The sequence below is a fragment of the Grampus griseus genome, assembly GCF_964374135.1.
Source record: "Grampus griseus genome assembly, chromosome: 19".
NCBI classification, from domain to species: Eukaryota; Metazoa; Chordata; class Mammalia; order Artiodactyla; family Delphinidae; genus Grampus; species Grampus griseus.
This window is the reverse complement of record NC_139013.1, coordinates 6,466,332-6,491,266: the sequence shown is the minus strand read 5'-3', so window position 1 is coordinate 6,491,266 and position 24,935 is coordinate 6,466,332. Positions and strand designations below refer to the sequence as shown.

General features: G+C 54.4%; 1 protein-coding gene across 2 annotated transcripts; it reads left to right on the top strand.

Moving 5' to 3' along the window:
• Positions 1 to 312: 312 nt before the first annotated feature.
• Positions 313 to 24,773, top strand: MYBPC2 (myosin binding protein C2). Of its 2 annotated transcripts, none has more exons than XM_082676802.1 (28): positions 313 to 432; positions 1,526 to 1,615; positions 2,134 to 2,220; positions 2,375 to 2,523; positions 2,838 to 2,955; positions 3,773 to 3,821; positions 4,009 to 4,068; positions 6,215 to 6,408; positions 6,656 to 6,788; positions 8,959 to 9,083; positions 9,174 to 9,279; positions 10,822 to 10,994; positions 12,464 to 12,629; positions 13,706 to 13,812; positions 14,050 to 14,079; positions 14,275 to 14,414; positions 15,522 to 15,681; positions 15,772 to 15,876; positions 16,348 to 16,536; positions 16,989 to 17,123; positions 18,584 to 18,751; positions 18,907 to 18,995; positions 19,096 to 19,291; positions 19,549 to 19,688; positions 20,929 to 21,088; positions 21,451 to 21,587; positions 23,114 to 23,300; positions 24,663 to 24,773. In XM_082676802.1, the coding sequence occupies exons 1-28, from the start codon at positions 414 to 416 to the stop codon at positions 24,671 to 24,673; spliced, it is 3,423 nt and encodes a 1,140-aa protein (XP_082532928.1). In that variant the 5' UTR covers positions 313 to 413; the 3' UTR covers positions 24,674 to 24,773. The 2 variants fall into 2 exon arrangements, with proteins under 2 accessions (XP_082532928.1, XP_082532929.1); XM_082676803.1 differs by having other exon boundaries at positions 314 to 432; positions 1,547 to 1,615.
• The last annotated feature ends 162 nt before the right edge of the window (positions 24,774 to 24,935 follow it).

The following is a 24,935-nucleotide window of genomic DNA, read 5'->3' as shown; positions in this document are numbered from 1 at the left end:
CCAAGAGTCCAGGCCCTCATCCTTCTTTCTCTAGGACCCAAAAATCTGGACTCCAGGTCCCTTCTGCACCGGGACCCAGGAGTCCAGGCCCTCAGGCCCCCTTCCCTCAGACCCGGGGGTCACCCGCCTCTGGCACGTCCTCCCTCGGACCCAGGTGTCGGAACCCCAGCCCCTCCTCCCTGGGGACCTGGCATTCAGCCATCTCTCCTTGTCCAGCTGTTATTTCTCGCCCTTTCGAACACACAGGCGGAATGTGGGGCTGCAGGGGAGGGTGGGGAGGCGCGTCTGATGCCTCCCAGGGCCTCCTGGGAGTCTCGGGACTCCTTAAAGGGCTCCCCCCGGGGCCCACCTGTCCACCTTAAGGCCCATCGGGACACAGCTGCGGTCAGAGGAGAGAGAGCAGGTCCGCCGACATGCCTGAGGAAAAACCAGGTGGATTTGGGGACTCCCTCCCTATGTGGAGACGCGATTCTGTTTTCTGAATGGGGACTGGGGGCTTCTCCCTCCATAGGGTTGGGAGAATGGGGTGCCTTCTCTGTGTGGGGAGGAGCTCCCTTCCTTGTGTGGGATAGGAGGGTCCCATACTTGTGTTAGGTGGGAGGGGGTTTCCCCTTCCCTGTGGGGTGGTAGGGGTTCCTTTCTCTGGGGAGTTGGGGGTTTATCTCTGGGTGCAGATGGAGATTCTCTGATTATGAATTTGTGTCCCTTTTTCTCGTTGAGGATGGGAGTGCTGTGGTTGTAGACTGCGGAGTCTTTGCAGGGTGTTTGGGGTCCTCTACATTTGGGGATGGGGTCTTCTGGGAAGGGACCAGGGTCACTTCTCTGAGTGAGGATTGGGGTCTTTCGCTGCAGGGGAATGAGGTCCTCAATGTGCCTAGATATTAGAGGTTCAAGGTACAAGGTTGTACAAGGTTGAGGGGACCTCATTTCAATGGGAATTGGGGCTTCCCCATGTAGGAATTAGGGGACATTCTCCATATAGAGGCTGGTGAGCTTTTCTTCATGTGCAGTTTTGGGGCCCTTCTTTGAATGGGACTGGAGGCATTTCTTTATATGGGGTTGGGGCTTTCTCTCTATGAGGCAGTGAACAGAGGAGACACAAGCCCCCAGGGAGGACCCCTCCTCCCGGGGTGTCCAGTCCGCTGGCACCAGACCAACCAGGCTGAGGGATGGTGGTCCAGCCCCTCGCTGCAGCTGGGGCCCCAGCGGGCCAGGTGCCAGCAGGCAGGACGGGTGCAAGATGCTGTGGTCAGCACGAGTATCCAGTTTCCAGCCCAGGGGAAGAGCTAATTATACCTCCAAGACCTAAAAGGTCAGAGCCTGGTGGCCTGGGTGGATGGGGCATGGCCTGCCTGGGGCAAGGAGAAACCGGATCTCACAGACTCTGGGATTAGAGATAAATTTACACCTGGACTGCTGGACTCCAGATTCCGAAGGAGGAGGGGCCCAGGGACCTGCACTCCTGGGTTCTGGAAGAGGAGAACGCTGAGCACGTGCTCAACTGTGAATATCTCCTGCCTCACAGCGGCCAAAAATGCCCCCGCAGGCAAAGATGCCACCAAACCGGCTCCCAAGGAAGCCCCGCCTCCAGAGGCTCTTGCAGAGCCCCCCAAAGGTGAGATGGTGTTCCAGAGGGCCGGGCAGAAGCTGGCACCTCATCCCCCAGCCTCCGCTGGCCCCTCTGCACCTTCCCGCTCTCTCTCCTTTAGTCCACCCTCCCCACAGCTCCAGTGCTGACCGCCCTCCCCTGCTCACAGCCTTCCCTGGCTCCCCAGTGCCTCCAGGACAGAGCCTAGCCCCTCAGCCTGGCCTTCAAGCCCCCAGCAACTGGCTCATTCATCACCGAGTCCTGCCCAGCTCTGAATGCCCCAGTCTATCCTCTCCTACCCCAAAGCCCCATTTAAGACCATCTGGTTCACAGATGGGGAAACTGAGGCCCAAAGGGGCGGGGAACCTGGTCACGCAGCTACCTGCATGAAGCGTGGTCTCTCCCAGGTCAGGGGAAGCCACTGTGCCCCAAGGTCTTTGACTGCTGAGCAGAGGTCCCTCATTCACTCTCAACCCAGCCCCCAAAGTGGCCTGCCGTCCCCTCCCTGGCCGGCCTTAGACCCCCTAATCCTGTCCCCTGAGCAGAAGCCCCACCTGAGGACCAGTCTCCCACCGCTGAGGAGCCCACCGGCATTTTCCTGAAGAAGCCAGCCTCTGTGTCGGTGGAGACTGGTGAGGGGTGCCTCAGGGAGGATCGGGTGGGGGCTGGGCTCCTGGGTCTGAGGGAGGCGGGGCTGGGCTCTCCCGGCTTGGCTTCCCAGTCCTCTCCGTAGAGTCTTATGACTCCTGCCTGGCCATTCCCTCCCACCCCTCCACCCCCACCCAGGAAAGGATGCCGTGATCTTGGCCAAGTTGAACGGGAAAGAGCTGCCGGACAAACCAGCCATCAAGTGGTTCAAGGGGAAGTGGCTGGAGCTGGACAGCAAGAGTGGGGCCCGATTCTCCTTCAAGGAGTCCCACGACTCTGCCAGCAATGTGAGGACCCTGTGGGGACTCGAGGGCTTGTGGGCCAGGGCTGGAGATCGTGTGGAGCTCCTTGGTAGGGGTTGTGCCGGGCAGGAGGGAAGAATGTTTGGGCCGGGGCAGGGTGCACCTGGGCACGGCGTGTGCGTGCCCAGAGAGCTCTCAGGGTCAGGGACGCAGGCCCCCAGAGGCCAAGATTGTCCAGGCATGGGAAGAGACAGCTGGCCCTTCCTGGGGGCACTCAGAGTTGTGAGGTGGGCTCTGGGGGAGGTGGGGTGGCACTGGGGGTCGGACATGTGCACCCATACCCCTGGCCTGGCCCCCAGGTATACTCCTTGGAGCTGCACATCGGGAAGGTGGTACTGGGTGACCGCGGGGATTACCGCCTCGAGGTCAAAGCCAAGGACATCTGCGACAGCTGTGCCTTCAAAATTGATGTGGAGGGTATGCTGGCGGGGGTGGGGGCCGGGGGTCTTGGGTCTGGTTGGGGGGATGGATCTGTCAGCCAGGTGTGGGGAGAGTATACTGATGTGGGGACAAGGCGGGCACAGGTTTTCGGAAGATGGAGCACAGAGGCAGGGGTCAGGTTGTTCAAAATAGGGGAGACGATCTACCGGCTTAGAGGGTGAGGAGGTGTAGATTTGGGGGTGAAAAGGTTCAGGGTTTGGGGGTGTTCACGTGGCACTTAGGAGGTGAGTTATGTAGATTCCAGGGTCACAGTGTACAAGCTTGAGAAAGTGGCAGTAAGGGCTCGGGAAGTGAGGGTGTCCCAGGTTTTTTTTGTTTTTTGGTTTTTTAAAGTATAATTTCCATTTTATTGTCTACTGTTTATTTCAGGGGAGTCTAAGGGTGGCCAGGTTTAGGGTGAGGGTATACAGGATTGATGGAAGGCTACACAGATTTGGGAGCATGTGTATGGAACTCTGAGAGTGTACAGGTTTTGGGGCATCTGCAGCCCAGGATGTGTGGGGACTTAAACATGGAGGGCACAGGGAATGAGGCTGCCCAGCCCCGGGGAGAAGGGCCAGCCGGCCCAGGTGTGAGGGGGATACAGGCCGCTGAGAGAGGGTGGTGCATGGCAGCCAGGGAAATGCGTCTACAAGCAGAGGGTGTCCAGGCCCAAGTGAGAGGGTGTGCTGGCCCAAGAGATGGAGGAAAAGGGGTCTGGGGGAGGTTGTGCAGGCCCGGGGTGGGCACTCTTGTTCTTAGATCAGGCCTTGCCTCCAAGCTCACCTTCCCTTCCACCATTGCCTCTCCCCAGCGCCCAATCAGGACTCCGCTGGGCAGAGTCTAGAAAGCTTCAAGCGTTCGTAAGTGACCCTGGACCCTGGGGAGGGGCAGGAGTATGTCCTGGTGCCAAGGACCATGGGAGGGTGTCCCTTGGGAGGGGCAGCTGTGGGAGAAGGGGAGGATCAGGGAGGGCAAGGAGTGGGGACCCAGGGTGAGTCTGAGGGTCGGGACCTCCATGGGGTTCACACTCCCTCTCAATGGCCACAGGGGTGAAAAGATTCCGGAAGGCAAAGGTGAGCTGGATTTCAGCAGCCTGTTGCAGAAGAGGTGAGTCCACCCCGCCTGGCACAGAAAGGGGAGATGGGGCCTCAAGGAGGAGAAGGATGGTGGGTGAGGCCCCCCTGCCCCCCGTTGCTTCCACACTGCCATCCCAGGACTCTGCCTCCCCTCCATCTACCCATTCCTTGCCCACCCAGCCACCTGTCCATTCACCCATCCACCCATTCACCCACACCCCTACCCACAGCCCCACCCAACCAACAATCTGCCCATCACTTCTCCTACCTACCCACCCTTTAACCCATCGTCCTCACATCCACTTTCCTGTCCACTCAGGCTCCAATTCACCTACTCATCCACCTGTTCACCCAACCAACCATCCATCCATCCACTTGTCCATTCACCCACCCACCAGGCTGTCCACTCATCCAGCCAGCCAGCCAGCTATTTATCCATCTACCCATCAACCCACCCACTCATCAGCCTGCCCACTCATCTGTTCAGGCAACCAGCTACCTATTTATCCATCTACGGATCTACCCATCCACCTACCTGCCCACCGCCCATCCATCTGCCCACATATCCATTCATCTGCCCGCCTCTTCCCACTTGTCCGTCCATGCATCGGCCATTACACTCAGCCACCCATTCATTAACCCATTCATTCATCCTTCACCCACCTACCGCATCATCCACTTCCCCATCTATTGAGGCACCCATCTATCCACGTTTCCACCAGCCATCTGTCTACCATGCATCCACCTTCCCATCTGCACCTGTATCTCTCTTTCAACTGAGTCCAACATCCCACCCATCTACTCATCCACCTACCCATCTAGCCAGGCTTTCCTCTGTCAACTGTTCACCTCTTCAACGGCACACCCATCCTCCCAGATAGCTCCCTGTTAGACTCATCTATATGAAGTTGCTATTCTGTAGGTAAAAAATGATTGAATACTGGCAATTTCATATTATTCTACATGATGCTTGTCCAATCACTCAGTTATTCATTTTCTGCTGGTCCACGGATCCATCCTTCTACTCACTCAACTATCTCCATAACCAAATCCCCAGAAACTCCATTTACTAATAGATTCATCTGTCTGTCTTTACCCAGCCAACCATCTTCCCAGGCATCTTCCATCAACATATTCACCCAACTGCTCACCCAGCCATCTGCCACCAACTCATCAATCCACCCACTTACCCAGCCATCCTCCATCAACCCATCCACCTGTCTTAATGCCACCCATCCCCTACCAGCCTACCCATCCATTGACCCATTCATCCATCAACTTAGCCATCCATGGACCCCTCCACCCATTTACCAGTTCCCCACCTAATGCTCTGTACATCAATCCAGATATTCATATGTCCCCCAAATTCACCCACGCATCTATCCTTCTTTTGTTCCCTCCCCTTCCTTCCTTCTTTCCAGAGATTCACTCTCTCTCACTCATCAAACATCTTCTGAGGCCTCCCGTCTACCAGGCCCTGATCAGGGGACAGGGAGAAGTTTGACTGGTTCCCTGACACTGAGTCGCTCATTGCCTTGGGAAGATGGGTCTGATCCAGCAGACACAGACACAGACCACGACTGTTTAGTGTGGTCAGAGAGAAGGTCCCACGAGGGCCTCGTGAGAGCTCAGAGTGAGGGCAACTGAGGTGCTGGCAGGACAGGGGGTGCCTCATGGAGGAGGGAACTTCGGTACTAGCATTTGTAGGATTGAAGAGCAGGTGGAGATGGGTCATCCAGGCAGGGACAGACGTTGTGCAAAGGCTGGGATGCAGGAGCGAGCCCAGAGTGCTCAGGAAAAGGCAAGTAGGGTGGTTTGGATGGTTGTGGGAGTGTGATGGGACAGAGGGCGAGGTTGTGATTTCGAGGCTGAGTGGCTGGGGTTTCCTCCTGAGGGCAATGGGGAGCTATGGAGGAGTTTTGAGCAGGGAAGGGGTGGCATCTGATGTGGGGGTCAGAAATAGCCCTCTGGGGCCGAGTGGAGAACCGACTGGAGGTGAAGAGATGAGATGAGGTCAGGAGGCCGGGGAGGAGGCTGGAGCAATGGTTCAGGTGGGACAGGATAAGGAATAACAGACCCAGAGAGAGAAAGTGACACAGCAAGTGAGTGGAGAAGGCAGAGGGAGACCCTCACCTCCTCACTCCCTGGTGGCCCCGGCCTGTTCTCTCCACCTTCAGGCAGGTGGTTGAGGAGGAGAAGAGAAAGAAGAAAGATGACGATGATCTAGGCATCCCGCCTGAGATTTGGGAGCTCCTGAAAGGGGCAAAGAAGAGCGAGTATGAGAGGATTGCCTTCCAGTATGGCATCACTGACCTCCGGGGCATGCTGAAGCGACTCAAGAAGGCCAAGGTCGAGGTCAAGAAGAGTGCAGGTCAGTGCTGGTCTGAGGGGAGACGGGCCCTGCCCATAGGGACTCCAGCACCATAGGTATCTGATGTTTGGACCCTGGACTTATCTTTTGGAGGTCCTAATCTGAGGAGTAATAGAGATGCCAGTTCTCAGGGGCCTCCAAGTTCACAGGAGGCTCTCTGACCTTGGTGGTCTGGGGAGGGAGACTTGACAGCTCAGGACAGTGAGAACCTCTCAGCTCCATCCCGCTTGCATCCCTCAATCTCCAGCCTTCACGAAGAAGCTGGATCCAGCCTACCAAGTGGACAAAGGCAACAAGATCAAGTTGGTGGTAGAGATTAGCGACCCAGACCTTCCCCTCAAGTGGTTCAAGAACGGTCAAGAAATCAAACCAAGTAGCAAGTATGTGAGAGGGGCAGTCCCCGGGTTGGGGGTATCCAAGTCCCAGAGAGGGAGTCCAGAAATAAGGCTGGCCACTCTTAACCCAGAAAGGGCACTCCCTCATCCATATGAAAAGTGCAAATACCTCGGTAGAAAAACAGACAAAGGCGATGAAGAACAGGAATTCAGTTAGAAGAAACCCAAGTAGCTAATTCACTAAGTACATATTCAACCTTGCAAACACAACCACCACCACCACTAATAATAACGCAAGTCAAAACAACGGTCTTGGGACTTCCCTGGTGGCCCAGTGGTTAAGACTCTGCACTTCCAATGCAGGAGGCCCGGGTTCGATCCCCGGTCAGGGAACTAAGATCCCGCATGCCACAGCTAAGACCCGGCGCAGCCAAATAAATAAATAAAATAAATATTAACAAACAAACAAACAAAAACCCCACCAACGGTCTTTCTGCTCTCCAAATGGGCAAAAACTTTACAAAATGATAAAATCTGGACTCCCCTGGCAGTCCAGTGGTTAAGACGCAGCGCATCCACTGCAGGGGGCGCGGGTTCGATCCCTGGTTGTGGAACTGAGATCCCCATGTGCCTCATGCCGGGGTGCAGCCCCCCCCCCCAAAAAAAAAGGATAAAACCTAGTGCTGGAGAAGACACAGGGAAATAGGTCCACATGTTATTGGTGGGAATGTAAATTGGCAAATCTCCAAAAGGGCAGTGTATTCTAAAGCCTTTATCTGTTTTTAAAATATTTCTTCATTTTGGCTGTGCCAGGTCTTAGTTGCGGCATGCGGGATCTAGTTCCCCGACCAGGGATCGAACCCAGGCCCCCTGCATTGGGAGAGCGGAGTCTCAGCCGCTGGACCACCAGGGAAGTCCCCCCAAAGCCTTTAGATCGTGCAAGCCTAGGTATTTATCGTAAGGGCATGATCATCGTTATGCACGTTTAGCTGCAAGGATGTTCACTGGAACATTTGCTGCTGTAGCAAAAAGTCAAATAACCAAAACATACAATTCCATGTTAAGGTGCTGTGCAGTCACTAAAAAAGATATTCTAAGATTTATACTGACAGGGGAAGCTGTTCAAGATTAGTGTTATGTTGTTATGAAGCAGAAACCAACACACCATTGTAAAGCAATTATACTCCAATAAAGATGTAAAAAAAGAAAAAAACAGATTAGTGTTATGTGCAGAAGCACAGTGCTCATCTCTGCTTCACAAAATGTTAATCTACGTGTAGATTAGATATAAAAAGATTGGAAAGAGAGAGGCCAAAATATTTGTAGCTGTTATCTCTTGATGATACAATTATGGATGGGTTCTATTTTTATTATTTTCCCCTTGGCTGTGTTTTCCAAATTTCTCATCAGGAGCATTTTGGATAAGATAAAAATTATGTTAATTAAGTTACAGGTTAGGCTTCCCTGGTGGCGCAGTGGTTGAGAGTCCGCCTGCCGATGCAGGAGACACGGGTTCGTGCCCCGGTCCGGGAAGATCCCACATGCCGCGGAGCGGCTGGGCCCGTGAGCCGTGGCCGCTGAGCCTGCGCGTCCGGAGCCTGTGCTCCGCAACAGGAGGGGCCCCAGCAGTGAGAGGCCCGCGTACCGCAAAAAAACAAAACAAAACAAAACAAAAGATACAGGTTAAGTTGCTGTAACAGAGTCCCCAGAACATATTAATTTAGAGAGAAAGATATTTCTGGCGGGTTGAGCTAGACGCAGGTTCCATATTTTTTGGCTACACCATTTCTCGTGGTGGTGTCCTCATCTGCATGATTGAAGCGGGTCATGGGCACATCTGTGTCTATCAGACAGGAAGCTGGCAGGAGAGAAGTCTAGAACAAGCACCGCAGAATTACAGATGACCTTGCAGTTATGCCATCACATCCATTCACATTCTGTCTGTCCAAGCTCAGTGGTGCGGCCCGCCGAGCCACAAAGGAGGCTGGGAAATGTAGTTGTCTAGGTGGGTCGCTGTGTGTCCCTGCTAAATGGAAGAAGACGGATATGGGTGGACGGTTAGCATTTCTGCTGTGGTTACGTAAATACTAGAAATTGGACCATCGATCTCCTCCCACACAATTTGGCTCTGAGAGGGAGTGGCCTGTCCTGAGGATAGATGGGTGGATGCAGAGTCTCCCCCGTGCCCTGGCTTGAGCTGAGACTTCTGCGTCAGGCACGTGTTTGAGAATGTTGGTAAGAAGCGAATTCTCACCATCAACAAGTGTGCACTGGCGGATGATGCTGCTTATGAAGTCGTCGTCAAAGATGAGAAGTGTTTCACTGAGGTCTTCGTCAGAGGTGAGGCCGGGATTTGGGCGTGAGCTTGGGGAGTGGGGCTCTGGAGGGGATCCTGAAACTACTGACCTCCTGTCGCCCTGCGCCCCACAGAACCCCCAGTCTTGATTGTCACACCCCTCGAGGACCAGCAGGTATTTGTGGGCGACCGGGTAGAAATGGCAGTGGAGGTGTCAGAAGAGGGCGCCCAAGTCATGTGGTAAGTGACTCTTGACCCCTGATCTCCACACAGATGCCCACAGTGTCTTTGTCTCACAGTGTCTTTGCCCACAGTCATCCATACAGATGCCCACAGTGTCTTTGTCTCAGTCTTGATCTTTAGGACCTCTCTCTTTTTTTTTTTTTAAATTCAATTTTATTAATTTATTTTTGGCTGCGTTGGGTCTTCGTTGCTGCGCGCGGGCTTTCTTTAGTTGAGGCGAGCAGGGGCTACTCTTCCTTGCAGTGTGCGGGCTTCTCACTGCCCTGGCTTCTCTTGTCACGGAACACGGGCTCTAGGCCCGCGGGCTTCAGTAGTTGTGGGGCACAGGCTCAGTAGTTGTAGTGCACGGGCTTAGTTGCTCCGCGGCATGTGGGATCTTCCAGGACCAGGGCTCGAGCCCGTGTCCCCTGCATTGGCAGGCGGATTCTTAACCACTGAGCCACCAGGGAAGCCCCAGGACTTCTCTTGAAGATTTCAGACCTTTAACCGGTAGTTTCCAGGAGACCTCAGCCTTTCTCTATAAATCCTGACCCTCACCATGACCTCTTTCTGAAACTTCTGACCTCTCCCCATCCCATTCTCTTCCAGGTCTTTTTCCTGATCCCTGCTATTTCTGATTCTTTGAGTTATTTATTCACCCATTCAACCAATTATCCATGCTTTGACTATTCATTCATGTATCCATCCATCCATCTCCCCAGCCCCCAATCCATCCATCCGTCATCTCCCCATCCATCCCATTGATTCATCCATCCATCCACCCACCTGTCCACCCACTCACCCATCTACCCATCCATTCGTCCATTCTTACATCTATTCCCCCTCTAACGAGTCTTTATTGAGCACCTGTTGTGTGGTGGCACTCTTCCATGTATTGGAGAGAAAATGGAGAGAATATATATTAACCTGTCCTTGTGGAGTTTATGATCTGGCCAACTGCTGGGGTGGAGTGTGTGTGTGTGTGTGTGTTGGAGACAGAAACAGGCATTAATAAAGTCATCAGACAAATAAATATCAAAGTTTTATTTTGACAAATATTGATATTGCAGAGGATCAATAACTGATGCTATAACCACTTTTTGATAGGAGAAAAGGACTCAGGAGGTCAGGGAAAGCTTCCTGGAGGAGGTGACGATTGAGATGAGGTTCGAATGATGAGGAGGTAGAAGTGAAGTGGGAGGACTGGCCCAAGCAGGGAAGCACCATTTACTGAGGCCACAATATTTGACATCTCTCTGTGACCCTGAACTTCCTCCATGTTCTGACCTCTCCCCATGACCCTTTTTTTGTGTCTCCTGACCTCCAACTGAGACCTGTGGCCTGTCACCTCTTCTTCCTCTTTTTCTCCCCAACCCCCACCTGTGATCCATCCATTCTAGACACCTCTGTCAACCTTTGTCTCTCCTCCTTTGTGTGATCTCCCTTCTGACTCCTGATTCCTGCTCAGGACTGTCTGTCTGGCCCCTCACTCACCTCTGACATCCAGACTCCAGCCTAAGCGGGCCCCTCACTCCCCCCCTTCCTGTCCCCTCCACCCAGGACAAAAGATGGCGTGGAACTGACGCGGGAGGATTCCTTCAAGTCCATGTACCGCTTCAAGAAGGATGGGAAGCGTCACATCCTCATCTACTCGGATGTGACCCTGGCGGATAGTGGTCACTACCAGGTCATGACCAACGGCGGCCAGTGTGAGGCGGAGCTCATCGTGGAAGGTAGGGGGCCTCCCGGTGGGGCAGGGAGCCGCATTGCGCATGCTTCAACGCGCCACTCAAAGTTGCCCAAGCCCCAAATCTTGGAGCTGTCCCTGACTCCTTCTTTGCCTCATACCCTACATTTGATTCACCAGCAAATCCCGGTGGCTCCACCTTCAAAGGATATCCTGAATCTCACCACTTCTCTCCACCTCCATTGCCCTCACCTGGCCCAGGTCTCCATCCCCCCCCTCATACCCTGGACTGTGGCAATAGTCTCTTCACTGCTGTCTCTGTTTCTACACTTGCGCCTCAACCCTGACTCCAGCCAGAGTGATCCTTGTAAAATGTCAGGTGGTGAAAACTGAACACATTCTGCGGTCTAGTTCACAGGACTGGACCCATGTCGGTTTCCTGGTTTGGATAGTGGACTACAGTTACGAGAGATGTCATCATTGGGGGGAGCTGGGTGAAGGGTACATGGGACTCTATGTGCTATTCCCCCCCCCTTTTTTTTCTATGTGCTATTTTTACAAACTCCTGTGAGTCTGTAATATTTTCAATATAAAAAGTAAAAAAAAAAAAAAAAAGCCCGAGTCATTAATAGGCCAGATAAATGATGGTAGTTCCCTCTGTAGCCATAAAAAAGAACAATTTTTAGATAGTGATTTGGAAGGGTTTCCAAGATGTATTGTTAGGTGAAGAAGCAAATATGCCGCTATTTGTATGGAGGGGAAAGAGAGGAAGCAAGGGAAGGAGGGAGGGAGGAAGGAAGGAAAGAAGGAAAGAAAGAAAGGAAGGAAGAAAGAGAAAGAAAGAAGGGAATGAACTGTGTGTACATCTTTGCTTTTCTGGCTATGAACTGGCTATAGTGTCTTTGGAGAAGGGATCGAGACCGGTACGATTGGAAGTGGGTGGGTGAGAGATTTCCCGCTCTATATCTACATCCTCTTATCATTTTATTTTTAAGCCATACAAGTCACATACAAGCAGCATACAAGCATTGTTTTATTTAAAAAATTAAAAAGAAAATGTAAGTCAGATCGCAGCCATGTTCCCAACACCCTCCAGCAGTTTCCACCTCACTCGGAGTCAATGCAAAGTGCTCTCCGTGGCCCACGGGATGTGTCCTGCCTGTGCCGTCTCCCACGTCTGCTTTGCTCCCTCCGCACCAGCCTGCTGGCTGTTTCCCAAACCAACAAGCCTGCTTTCCTCTGCAGGGCCTTTGCACATGCTGTGCCCTCTACCTGGGAGCCTTCTGCGGCCTCCCTGCCATCCCTCAGGCCTCATCGCTCCCTCTGGTTATTGGTTTGTGTGTTTCCCATTCACTGTCTGTCTCCCCACTAGAACGTGAGCTCACGAGGCCCACACATTGTTTCACGGCCAGAATCCCAAGAACCTGGGACACTGCTTGGCCCATAATGGGTGTTCGCCAATCTTTGTGGACTGCCCGCAGTTTGATGGCCCCATCTCCTTCCCTCCCCATCCAGAGAAACAGCTGGAGGTCCTGCAGGACATCGCAGATGTGACGGTGAAGGCCTCAGAACAGGCCATGTTCAAGTGTGAGGTGTCCGATGAGAAGGTCACGGGCAAGTGGTACAAGAATGGGGTCGAGGTGCGGCCCAGCAAGAGGATCACCATGTCCCACATCGGGAGGTGCGGAGTGGACTGCGGACGTGGTCTGCAGACTTTGTGGTTTAAAAGAACAAGGGTTTAGGGAATTCCCTGGCGGTCCAGTGGTTAGGACTCTGTCCTCGCTGCCATGGCCTGGGTTCAATCCCCGGTCGGGGAACTAAGGTCCCACAAACCATGCAGGACTGCGAAAAAACAAAACAAACGACAACAATAAAACACAAGGGTTTATTTCATTGTGAGTCTCAGGGTTGGTGGGAGGCTGGCTGATCTCGGATGGCCGTCTTCCTGGGCTCCCTCAGGCCCTCACCTCGGTCAACTGGGCTGCCTCCACTCTGGTTCGTGGGACGTCTCATTCCCCAGGAGGCTGGTCCTGACATATTCACGTGGCCAACACAGGTGTCCCGAGAGAGAGCAGAAGCGAAGAGGGCCTCTGAGGGCTGGGCTGGGCGCTGTCCCAGTGTCACTTCCACTATATCCTATGGGGCAAAGGAGGTCACAGGCGGCAAGGTCTCCTTGCAAGGGTCACGGCTACAGGACAGGAAACTTGTGACTATATTTGCAAACAGTCAGTTTTGGCGGGGAGGCCATCTAGCTAGGGAAACGGGGCTGGAATTCAAAGCGTAGCACGTGGACACCTGAGATAAACACCTGGTAATCTGCAGAATGCCGAGAACCACTGTGATGCCAGCAGAACATCGTGCCCCCGTGGATTTCCTGATACTAGCTCTTGGCAGACGTAGACTTTTTCTGGGTTCTGTGTGAGGCCCCTGCCTGCTGATGGTGTCAGTAATGCTGAGAACTAATCTTAATGCTTTACAGCGCACTTACCAGGTGCCAGGAAGTCTTCTAAATGCCTTACAACAACCCCCTTGTAGATTGTGAACATTACCTCTATTTTATAGATGAAGAAACGGAGGCACAGAGAGGTTAAGTGACTTGCCCGAGGTCACACAGCTAGTAAGGGGCAGAGCGAGATTTGGGTCCAGGCACTAGCATTGCATTGAGCACGGGGATCGCATGGCGGCGCGTGTGTCTCCGCGGTGGTCCCCAGGGCGACCTGGCCTGACCTTTGCCCTGCACCCCCCCACTCCCCCTAGGTTCCACAGATTGACGATTGACGATGTTCGCCCTGAGGATGAGGGAGACTACACGTTTGTGCCCGACGGCTATGCCCTGTCCCTCTCGGCCACACTCCACTTCCTGGGTGAGGATACCTCCTTGTCTCCCCCTGGCTGCCAGCGCACCCGCCCTCCCAGACCCCAACCCCCTTCAGGATTAAGTTTCCCTAACTGTACGCTGGGGGTGACAGCAGGTGCTTGTGGGAGGAGGGACAGTCATGGGCCTGAATCCACCTCCCAACCCCTCAGGTCCCAGGGCGATGGGGTGTGAGGGGGGGTAAGGGGCCCCATAGACCTAACCATCAGTCTTCTTTGTCCTCCAGAAATCACGGTGGAGTACGTCCCCAAGCAAGGTAGGGACCAGAGGCTGCTGTGGTCCTTAGGTTGGGGGCCTGGACTCCTGGCTCTGAGGGCAGAGGGGCAGGGGACCTGGACCGCTGGTTCTCTGTGGCTGTTGGAAGCCAGCTTCTCAGGAGATCCTCTGGAGGGGATGGGGAGGGCCCAGCTGCCCACTCCCAAGTTCCCCAGAATCTCTCCTCTGCCACCAGAGCCACCAAAGATCCACCTGGACTTCTCGGGCAAGACCTCGGAAAACACAGTTGTGGTCGTGGCTGGAAACAAGCTGAGGCTGGACGTGTCCATCACAGGGGAGCCCCCTCCTGTCGCCACCTGGATGAAGGAGGATGAGGTAGGTGGAGCTTCCCCTGTGCCCTGACTTCTCCCTCTCAGCTCTGCTGGGTGACTTTAGGCAAGCTGGTTGCCCTCTCTGAGCTTCAGTTTCATTGTCTGTAAAATGAGGAATTTGATTCCTTCTTCAGAGGGTTGTTTTGAAGATTGGAGATTATGTTTGTTCACCACATGGTTCTGGCCTAGCACGTGATGAGTGCTCCAACCATTCATCCATCCACCCATCCATCCACCCATGAACCCATTAATCAGTCAATCAGTCCAGCCATCCATTAGTTCATCCATCTAACCATCTTTCCATTCATCAGTTCATTGATTGATTAATGAATTCATCCAGTAATTAATCCATTTGTCCATGAATCAATCCACTTATCCATCCATCCATCCAACAAATATTTTCATCTTGTATGTTCCAGGCCCTGAAACAGTTCAATTTTTCTTCTCTCCTCTGGGCTTCCGTTTCCTCTTCTGTAAAACGGATAGACTTGACTCAGTCTTCATTCATTCCTTCACTCAGCAAACACCCCCTGATGTTTCCTGTATGTCAGGCTCTTGCATAGGCATTGAGGATACAACCATGAATCAGATGCAGCCCCTGCCTTCCTGGAGCCTTCACTTTTGGAGAGAGGCAGACACGTGCCCAAACAGTCACAGTTCAGGGTGATCAGGGCTGAGAGAAAGGGAGGTACCAGAAGCTATGAGGATTCTGTCATAGCAGTCAGAGTGGGCTGTCACTTTCAGCTGAGGGCAGCCAGGAGTGCTTTCCAGACGAGGCGACTTCTGGGTGGGTTCTAAAGGATGGGTAACGGTATAGTAGAGAGAGAAGTGGGTCAGGGCATTGCATGCCCTGGGGATCAGCTTTGCAAAATCTTGGGGATGAGACAGCCTGGCGTTTTTAATGAAGGGTGGTGTTTGGAAGGCAAGGAGGGCAGTGGCAGGGGGGTGATGAGGCTGGGGGCAGACCCAGCAGGTCCACTTGTGCTGGGTCCACATCCTGTGTATTGTGTGGTCACGGGGAGCCATTGGAGACTGTTGGGCAGGGGAGGGGTGGAGGCCGGTCTGGGTCTTGAGAGAGGTAGAAAAAGGCCACCTGGTGGGCTGTGTTCAGGTGTTCTCAAGCACTGAGGGCAGGGTCCACATCGAGAAGCAGAAAGACACCAGCAGCTTCGTGATCGAGAGCACGGAGCGAGCTGACGAGGGCCGCTACACCATCAAGGTCACCAACCCCGTCGGCGAGGACGTGGCCACCATCTTCCTGCGGGTTGTGGGTGAGCAGAGGGGAGCAAGGGGGCTGAGCCAAGGGGGGGTTCCCCGAGGCCATGAGGTGTCCTCTGACCATCCTGCCTCCCCTTCCCCAGATGTCCCAGATCCCCCGGAGGCTGTGCGTGTCACATCGGTTGGAGAAGACTGGGCCACCCTAGTCTGGGAGCCACCCAAGTATGACGGGGGACAGATGGTCACCGGTGAGTGCCCGTGTGCCACAGTGCCCATGACCTCTGATGACCTCCCCGTCCCCTGACTTCTCCTTGACCTCCAAGAGTCCCTATAGCATCCTCAGTGACCACCCTCGGAAACTCGGTTTTCCATCTTCAATATCTCACAATCCCTTTTGCCTTCCCTATCATTCTTTACTCCCCAGCAACCTGGGAACCCTCACTTTGGCTAACAGCCTAGGATTTTCTGTGACTCCCTCCTTACGCCCTGATTCATGACCTCCTTACGCCCTGATTCATGACCTGTGGCCCTTCTTGATCCCTGGCCCCATGACGGGTAACCTCTGACTGCTCTGTGACCCTGAGATCAACTCAAGAGTCACGGCCTCAGACCTCTCAGAGTCATGTGACCTTTTGATGTGCCTTTGACTGCCCCAACTGACCTGGGACCCCAGGCCTCCCCATGACTTCCCACTTCTCTCTGCTTGCGGGGGCCTCCAGGGTACCTCCTGGAGCGGAAGAAGAAGGGCTCTCAGCACTGGATGAAGCTGAACTTCGAGGTCTTCACGGAGACCACCTATGAGTCCACCAATATGATCGAGGGCATCCTCTACGAGATGCGGGTCTTTGCTGTCAACGCCATTGGGGTCTCCCAGCCCAGCGGCAAAACCAAGCCCTTCATGCCTATTGGTGATGCCCCTCTGCACCCTCACCGAGCCCCCGTCCACCTCTGACCCATGGCCTGCCCGTCACTGATCTCTAACCCTACACCCTGGCCTTGACTCCCTTGACTCCGCTGACGTCTGTCCCCTCTCATCCAACAACTCAAGACATTGACCCCCCAGCCCCACGCATCCTCCTGACCTCTTCCTGACCCAGTACAACAGCCACCGACCTCTATGATCCTAGACTCCATGCTGTCCCCCGAATATGGCATTGACCTCTGACCTACCACACAGACACCTATCCCTGCCCTTGGAGACCTCACGATTCCTTGAGATCTTGTTTTAATGACCCGTGATGCCACATCCTTGCTCCCTGACCTTTGGCCCACCATATTGATCCCTTTCCTGACCAGTGACTCCAGCTCTGACCCCTGAGCCCTCATTTACCCCACCTCCCCTTTCCCTGGATTCTTACAGCACCCACAAGTGAACCCCAGCACCTGACAGTGGAGGATGTGACGGACACCACCACCACCCTCAAGTGGCGGCCCCCAGATAGGATTGGGGCAGGTGGCATCGATGGGTACCTGGTGGAGTACTGCGTGGAAGGCTGTGAGTTACCCCGTCTGGCCTGGTGGGGGGCGGTGGCACACACAGAGTCCCAGAGGCCTGCAAATAGGGCAGTGCAGGGACAGATCTCTGCCATAGCGAACGGCCCTTCTGTCTGTGCCTGCCTGAATCCCTGGGATGGGATGGGTCAAGCCAGGCCTCCAGTGACCGGCTTGTCCTGTCTCCCTCCCCCCTCCCTCCCCTACACCCATCCTCCACATGGCGATACCTTTTTATCCACCCATCCAAGTATTTATCTACTACCTATGTTGCCCCTCCTGTGTTCTATCTAGTTATCCATTCATCTATCCATCCAACCAATCTTTCATCCATCCATCCATCCATCCTTCCATCCATGTATCCTTCCTTCCTTCTTTTCCTTCCTTCTTTTTCACCTATCTCTCCCTCCCTCCCTCCCTTCTTTCCTTCTTTTTCTCCAGTTGCCCACCCAGTCATCCATCCAACCATCTCTCTATCCATCTGAAAATTTTTTGGATCATTTAACTATCCATCCATCCAGTAACATTGTTTTCATCCATGTATCTATCGCTTCACCACTATGTTTCTTCTCTCCCTCTCTTCTTTCCATCCATCCGTTTGCCTATATGACCATCCAACCGTCTAATTATGCATTGTTTCTCCATCTGTCTGTCCATCCACCTATCCATATTTCCACATATCCCACTCTCAATCCTCCACGGAACAAACATGTATTGAGCACTGACTCCATGCCAGGCCCAGTGCCTCGGCTCTGGGGATATCTCAGACATGGTTCTCTCACTGGGGAGACAGACAAGATCATTTTGACACTGTATCCCAGGCTTTAAGTCAGACAGTTGTGGGTTCCAATCCTGTCCCTTCACCTTGTAACTGTGTGACCTTGGGCAAACCTCTAAGCCTCAGTTTCCTCATCTAAAAATGGCGAAAGCAGTTTCCATTTTGACGGGATACAGTGATGACAGGATTTGGGGATGCATGTAAATGATGGAAGGGTGATCTCTGGTCAATTTCTTCCTTTTCTCTTCCCAGCACTCTTTACCCAGTTCCTACCCTTGCCCACCCCTCCCCAATCTGTCTTTCAGAAGCTATTATACTTTCGTTAGAGTTCACCCTGTTGATTGTTGGTCTGACTCACACTGGTTCACCAACCCATGGCAATAGAACCAGGATGGAAAAGCACCCATTTGCAAGCAGGAAATCCGAGGAGCTGTCTGTAACTACCACCCCAACCCCTTACCCTCTCTGAGCCTCAGTTTCCTCATCTCTAAAATGGGGATAACAGAATGGAGGCAGGAATTAATGCGCTAACATTAATTAGCTCCAACCTGGTCATAAGAAATGCTCAAGAAATGTCAGTTGCAGCTATTCACTGCGGTGGGGCCCTAGGCGCTGAAAGGACACAAACGGAGGGGCCCCTAGGAAGGTCTTGAAGGAAGATCCCCAGCCTCGCTCCTCTCTCCTAGCTGACGAGTGGATCCCTGCTAACACGGAACTGGTGGAGCGCTGTGGCTTCACTGTCAAGGACCTCCCCACGGGAGCCAGAATCACCTTCCGCGTCGTTGGGGTCAACATCGCGGGGCGCAGCCAGCCGGCCACCCTGGCCCAGCCGGTCACCATCCAGGAGATTGTGGGTGAGGACTCCTGACCCCCGACTCTGCTCTCCTAAAGACCAAGTCGGTGTCATCATTAGGGCCTCCCCCGACAGCCTCATCGCCCCTGGTCTGTCTGTCCCTCCGTCGAGTCCCTCTGCCCGGCGCTGAGCCCCTCCCTGGGTTTGTGCCCTCAGAGCAACCCAAGATCCGGCTGCCCCGCCACCTCCGCCAGACTTACATCCGCAAAGTGGGGGAGCATATTAACCTCGTCATTCCCTTCCAGGTGCGTCGAGCTGGGGTCGGGGGTGGGGCAGGGGTGAGGGGTCAGCTTCTGCGGGTGAGACCCGGGCTAACCTCGTCGCCCGCCCCGCCTTCCCGCACAGGGAAAGCCGAGGCCGCAGGTGACGTGGACGAAGGGCGGGGCGCCCATAGACACCTCCCACGTGCTCGTGCACACCAGCACCTTAGACACAGTGTTCTTCGTGCGCGAGGCTGCCCGCTCAGACTCCGGGGAGTACGAGCTCAGCGTGCAGATCGAGAACATGAAGGACACGGCCACCATCCACATTCGGGTCGTGGGTGCGCGGCCCGCAGGCGGCGGCGATGAGGGGGGAGGGGAGGAGATGGGCGGGGATGAGGAGGACCCAGGACAGGGGAAAGTGGAGAGACTGGGACCGGGGAGGGTGTGAGGTGGCAGTGGGTCAGAAGGGGAGGAAATGGGAGTGGGAAAAAGCCTAAGAGAGAGCAGAGGGTGTGGGGATGGACAGGGGTGAGGAGGTGAGGCACTGGACGTTTAGGGGTGCTTGGGATGACATAACACGCGCCCCATCTTCCAGAAAAGGCAGGGCCACCGGAGAACGTGATGGTGAAGGAGGTGTGGGGCGCCAGCGCGCTGGTGGAGTGGAAGCCCCCCAAGGATGACGGCAACAGTGAGATCACTGGGTATTTCATCCAGAAGGCCGACAAGAAAACCATGGTGAGAGGCTAGAGGGGCCCGGGTGGAGTGGGCTTGGGGGGAGAAAAGCTGGCCAGATTGTCAGAGCAGGTGTGTTGTTCCCATTTCCCAGCTGGGGAAACTGAGGCACCGGGAAATTTGGGAGAATGGGCCGGGACAGGGAGGAAAGCCTTTGGGCTGAGGTTTGGTGCATAACAAATTTTCTTTTTCTTTTTTTTGGTGGTGCCGGGCGGCTTGAGGGATCTCATTTCCCCGACCAGGGATTGAACCCGGGCCCAGTAGTGAAAGCCTGGAATCCTAATCCCTAGGCCACCAGGGAACTCTTTAATAGGTTTTCTTTTTCTTTCTTTTGTATTGAGGTAAAATTCCTCTAGCCAAATTTCGCATTAACCGTTTTCAAGTGGCATTTCACACCTTCCCAGTGTTGTGCAGCCACCCCGGCTCTTTAGTTCCAAGACATTTTCATCACCTCAAAAGGAAACCCCTCGTCCGTGGAGCAGCCACTGCCCTTTCCCTCCCACCCAGTCCCTGGCAACCCCCCATCTGCTTCCTGTCCCCGTGGACCGGCCCCTCCTGGACATTTCTTATGGACACAGTCACACACTCTGTGGCCCTTTTGTGTCTGGTTCGTTTCACTCAGCACCGTGTTTTCCAGGTTCATCCCCATTGTAGCAGGTATCCGTGCTTCAGTCCTTCTCATGGCTGAGTACTAGGCCTGTTTTTTGTTTGTTTTTTTTGCGGTACGCGGGCCTCTCACTGTTGCGGCCTCTCCCGTTGCGGAGCACAGGCTCCGGACGCGCAGGCTCAGCGGCCATGGCTCACGGGCCCAGCTGCTGCGTGGCACGTGGGATCTTCCCGGACCGGGGCACGAACCCGCGTCCCCTGCATCGGCAGGCGGACTCTCAACCACTGCGCCACCAGGGAAGCCCCTAGGCCCTGTTTTTTTGTTTGATTTTTGTTTTGGGCTGTGCAGTGCGGCTTGCAGGATCTTAGTTCCCCTACCAGGGATCGAACCTGTGCCCCCTGCAGTGGAAGCGTGGGGTCCTAACCACTGGACCGCCAGGGAATTCCCCTACCAGTCCCTGGTTTGAATGGACCATCTTTTGCTTGTCCATTCATCCACTGATGGGCACCTGGGTTGTTCCCACCTTCCGGCCATTGTGAACAGAGCTGCTGGGGAACGGTGGGTTTTATGAGCGAGGCACCCGCTTGGGTCCGTGTCCCTGACTCTCCCGGCCCCTCCCCATCCCCCATGCCATAGGAGTGGTTCAATGTCTACGAACACAACCGGCAAACCTCCTGCACCGTATCAGACCTCATCATGGGCAACGAATACTATTTCCGAGTTTACAGCGAGAACATCTGTGGGCTCAGTGACTCGCCTGGCGTCTCCAAGAACACGGCCTGCATCCTCAAGACAGGTATGGCTACTGCCACCGTTCCGAGGGGGCCAGTCCCAGTTCCCCCTCTCTCTCTGTTTTTTTTTTTTTTTTAAATTGGAGTGTAGTTGATTTACAATGTTGTGTTAGTTTCAGGTGTACAGCAAAGTGATTCAGTTATACATATACATATATCCGTTCTTTTTCAGAGTCTTTTCCCATATAGGTTATTACAGAATAGTGAGTAGCGCCCCCTGTGCTCTACAGTAGGTCCTTGTTGGTTATCTATTTTCGATATAGTCTCCCTCCCTGCACTCAGAGTTGATGGCAGCTGGTGCTGGAGGAGAAGTGGTCCGGGGACAGTGAAGACCAGTCCCTTTACAGGTGTATCACCCCTCCCCCAGGTGTCACCTTCAAACTGCCTGAGTACAAGGAGCATGACTTCCGAACGCCTCCCAAGTTCCTGACGCCTCTACCTGACCGGGTGGTCGTGGCTGGTTACGCTGCAGCTCTCAACTGCGCTGTCAGAGGCTACCCGAAGGTGCCGTGTGTGTGTGTGTGTGTGTGTGTGTGTGTGTGTGTGTGTGTGTGCGCGCGCGCGTGCACGCACGTAGTGTGTGTAATATGTAACCCTGTAGGGAATTCATCATCGAGATGAAGCACCATTGCCTGCCCGCCACACGGGCTCTTCCTCCCTGAGTTCTCTCTCTGCTCGTGGGATTTGCTCACTTTTAACCCACTTCCTGTCTCTCTGCTCTAACCAGAGCCCAAGTCTCAGCTCACTACACTGACTTCCCTGAAAAACAGAAACCTTTGGGGCGGAGGGGGTCTAAACCTGCAGGGCTCCTTGGTGTCTTCCTGCCCTGTCTGGTTTCCAGACTACTGTCTGGGAATGTGGACACTTGCAACCTTGAACTCCAAGGACCCACCTAGACCAGCGGCTGGCAAACTACGGCCCTCGGGCCAAATCCGCCTGCCACCGGTTTCTCTGAGATATTTTTTTTTTTGGCTGTGCCACGTGGCTTGTGGGATCTTAGTTCCCCGACCAGGGATTGAACCCGGGCCCTGGCAGTGAAAGCGCCGAGTCCAAACCACTGGACCGCCAGGGGATAAATAATTTTTAAAACGGTTTTTTCTTTTTCTGTTTTGTTATCTTGCTTTCACGTTAATGGTTTGTGTGTGGTCCATGACCCAGAGACCACAGAGCCCCAAAAGCCTAAAATATTGACTGCCTGGCCCCTTTGACACATTTTGCCAACTTTTAGCGTCAGCTGCTGTAGGCATCCCGTGGATTCTTTCCTTCACCTCTGCCATCACCGCTGTCTACTGCTTTATTCACTAACTCCATCCATCCATTCATTCCGCTCATTTCCCTACCAATCCATTCATTTATTCAGCTCATTCATTTGCTTCATTTATTACATCATTCATTCATTCATTCAACACACGTTTTCAGAGGCTTTCTATGTGCCGGTGATTTGAACAAGGAGCTCCCGTATGTTGGGGGAGACCGCCATGCATCCGAAGTCACACAAATGACTATAAAATTATAAAGGGTGGCGAGTGTGCTAGGGAAATGCAGGCAGTTGTGAGAGTGTAAAGTGGGGCATTCCTGTTCCAGTCTAGGACCCGGGAAGTGACAGGGGAACTGAGACCTGAAAGATAGGCAGGCACTGGTTAGGTGAAAAGAGGAGGGGAGAGCAGTATTGGAAGAGGCAAGAGCCAGCGCCAAGGTCCTGAGGTGGGAGCCTGTCTGGTCTGTTTGAGGGACAGTGAGGTGGCCCGTGTGGGCGGAGCAGATGGAAGGAAGGGGTGGGAAGTGAGGGCAGAGGAGTAATGGGGCCAAATCATGCAGGGCCCTATGGGCCACCACAAGGGGTGGGCTCTTCCTCTTACTGAAGAGGAGACTGAGGGTCAGAGAGGAGAAGTGACTCATCCAAGGTCAGCCAGTCAAAATTAGGAGGTGGCACAGCCAGAAGGAGAACCCAAATCTGCCTCCCAAGGCCCACTTTGCTATCTCCCAGGGTACCCTCTGTCACAAGGCTTCCTCTCCACTCTCCTCAACAGCCCAAGGTGGTCTGGATGAAGAACAAGATGGAAATCAGCGGAGATCCCAGGTTCCTGATGAACAACTACCTGGGGGTCCTGACGCTGAACATCCGCCGCCCGTCCTCCTTCGACTCGGGGACTTACTCGTGTCTGGCCGTCAACGAGCTGGGGGAGGCCCTGGCCGAGTGCAAGCTGGAAGTCCGAAGTGAGCGTGGGGCGGCCCCCAGTGCACCCCTGCCGACCCTCATCCACTCCCTTTACCAAGCTAACGGGAGGCCCGTGCTGAGCAGGGCTGAGACCAGAGCCTAGGCAGACCCGGGCCCCCTGGGAGTATGATTGGGAAGCCGATTCAGACCCCAGCAGGATGTTTCAGGGTGACACGTGGGGGAGGGAAGGCAGCACAGGGTATTGTAGGGGTGGGGGAGGGAGAGCGCCTGACCCGGCCCGGGCAGGAGTCTGAGGTTTTCCAAAGGAGCTGAGGGACAAATAAGAGGTTAATGAGGGCGAGAAGAACTTAGCAAATGATCGCTAAGGCTTCCAGTGTGCCTGGGGAGGTGTGTGGCACAGCACTGAAACCAACATGGGTAGTGGCAGAGGACGGGGTGCTGTGGGAGCCCCGAAAAATGAGACCCCTCCAAAGCCTGTCCCTGTCCCCCTCCTGTCCCCACCTCTCTGCCCCACAGCCCCAGCCTCATCTGTCCTCCTTCCTGAATCCTGCGCCAGCCTCCTCTCGGGCCTCAGGGCCTCCAGTCTCTCTCTCCGGTTCCACCTCCGGGCCCTAGAGGGTGCCTGGCCCATATCCACAGTTGACCTGCTCACAGGGCTCCCCAGCAGCCCCGGAACCCTTCATCCTGGGGTCATGGTCCTGCCTCTGCCACCCCCAGCCCCTCTCCAGCCTCAAGCGCCCCCATTTTCCAGCCACACTGAGCAGCTGGCGGTTGGACAAACTGGTTGTGCCTCTCCTGCCCCTGGGACTTTGCACGTGCTTTTCCCTCTACCCAGAATGCTCTTCCTTGCATCCTCCGCCTTGGGCTTCAGTCCAGCGAGCATCCACCAGCCGAGACTCGTGGGGAGGCCACTAACCAAGTCCCTCAGAGGTGACTGACGTTCATAGGGGCTTCCAGAGTCCCTCCCTGGCTCTGACGACAGCCCAGTAGACAGAAGGGGCTGCAGACCCTTAGCAAAGCGTCCAGAGGGATCACTCCAAGCACCTCCTGCCTGTCATTCCGAGGCGCTGATCTGCCAGGCCGACCTACTGATAATTCCTAGGGTTCTGCCGTCCCCCTTATCAACTATTGAATCCGTTCAGAAATATCCCTACTTCAGGATTCCAGTGACGGCTGGTCTCCAGCAGCTGCTCTGTAATCAGAACGTCCCAGTTTGGGGTTCAAAACTACAGGAATCAGGGCTCTATGGAGTTGGGTTGACCAGGTGCCGAGCTAGGTGATGAAGGGAAAACCTGCTCCCCGTGCTGGTCAAGTGAATCCAGCGGGCACAGGCCCGGGGGCAGGGGCGGGTGGTGGTGGGACAAGCATTTTTACCACCCTTTTCTGTTTTCCCCCCACAGTGCCGCAGTGAAGCGCTGTCTCCCACCTGCCAAGATAATTGGCCGCTGAGTCCTAACCCAGACCTCCCCCAACACGTTTCCCTTTCCCGAGTTATCAATGAGAAGATCATAGTCTTGTCTTGGACTCCCATATGTCTGTCCTTCTTGAGTCTGTAGCTCCGCCTTCCTCCTCCTGTAGGGCTTAGTCACCTGGGGCTGGGTGATGGGGACAGCCAGGTTGGAATGGCAACCACGATGAGGCAGCCCTGATGAAACAGACCGCATTGAGGCCGC

Excerpts from the sequence above, each read along its gene's own strand:
- MYBPC2 (XM_082676802.1), top strand. Across the intron at positions 13,813-14,049 it reads GGCCACACTCCACTTCCTGG|AAATCACGGTGGAGTACGTC; the intron begins GTGAGGATACCT and ends TTTGTCCTCCAG. Across the intron at positions 19,689-20,928 it reads AGGCCGACAAGAAAACCATG|GAGTGGTTCAATGTCTACGA; the intron begins GTGAGAGGCTAG and ends CCCATGCCATAG.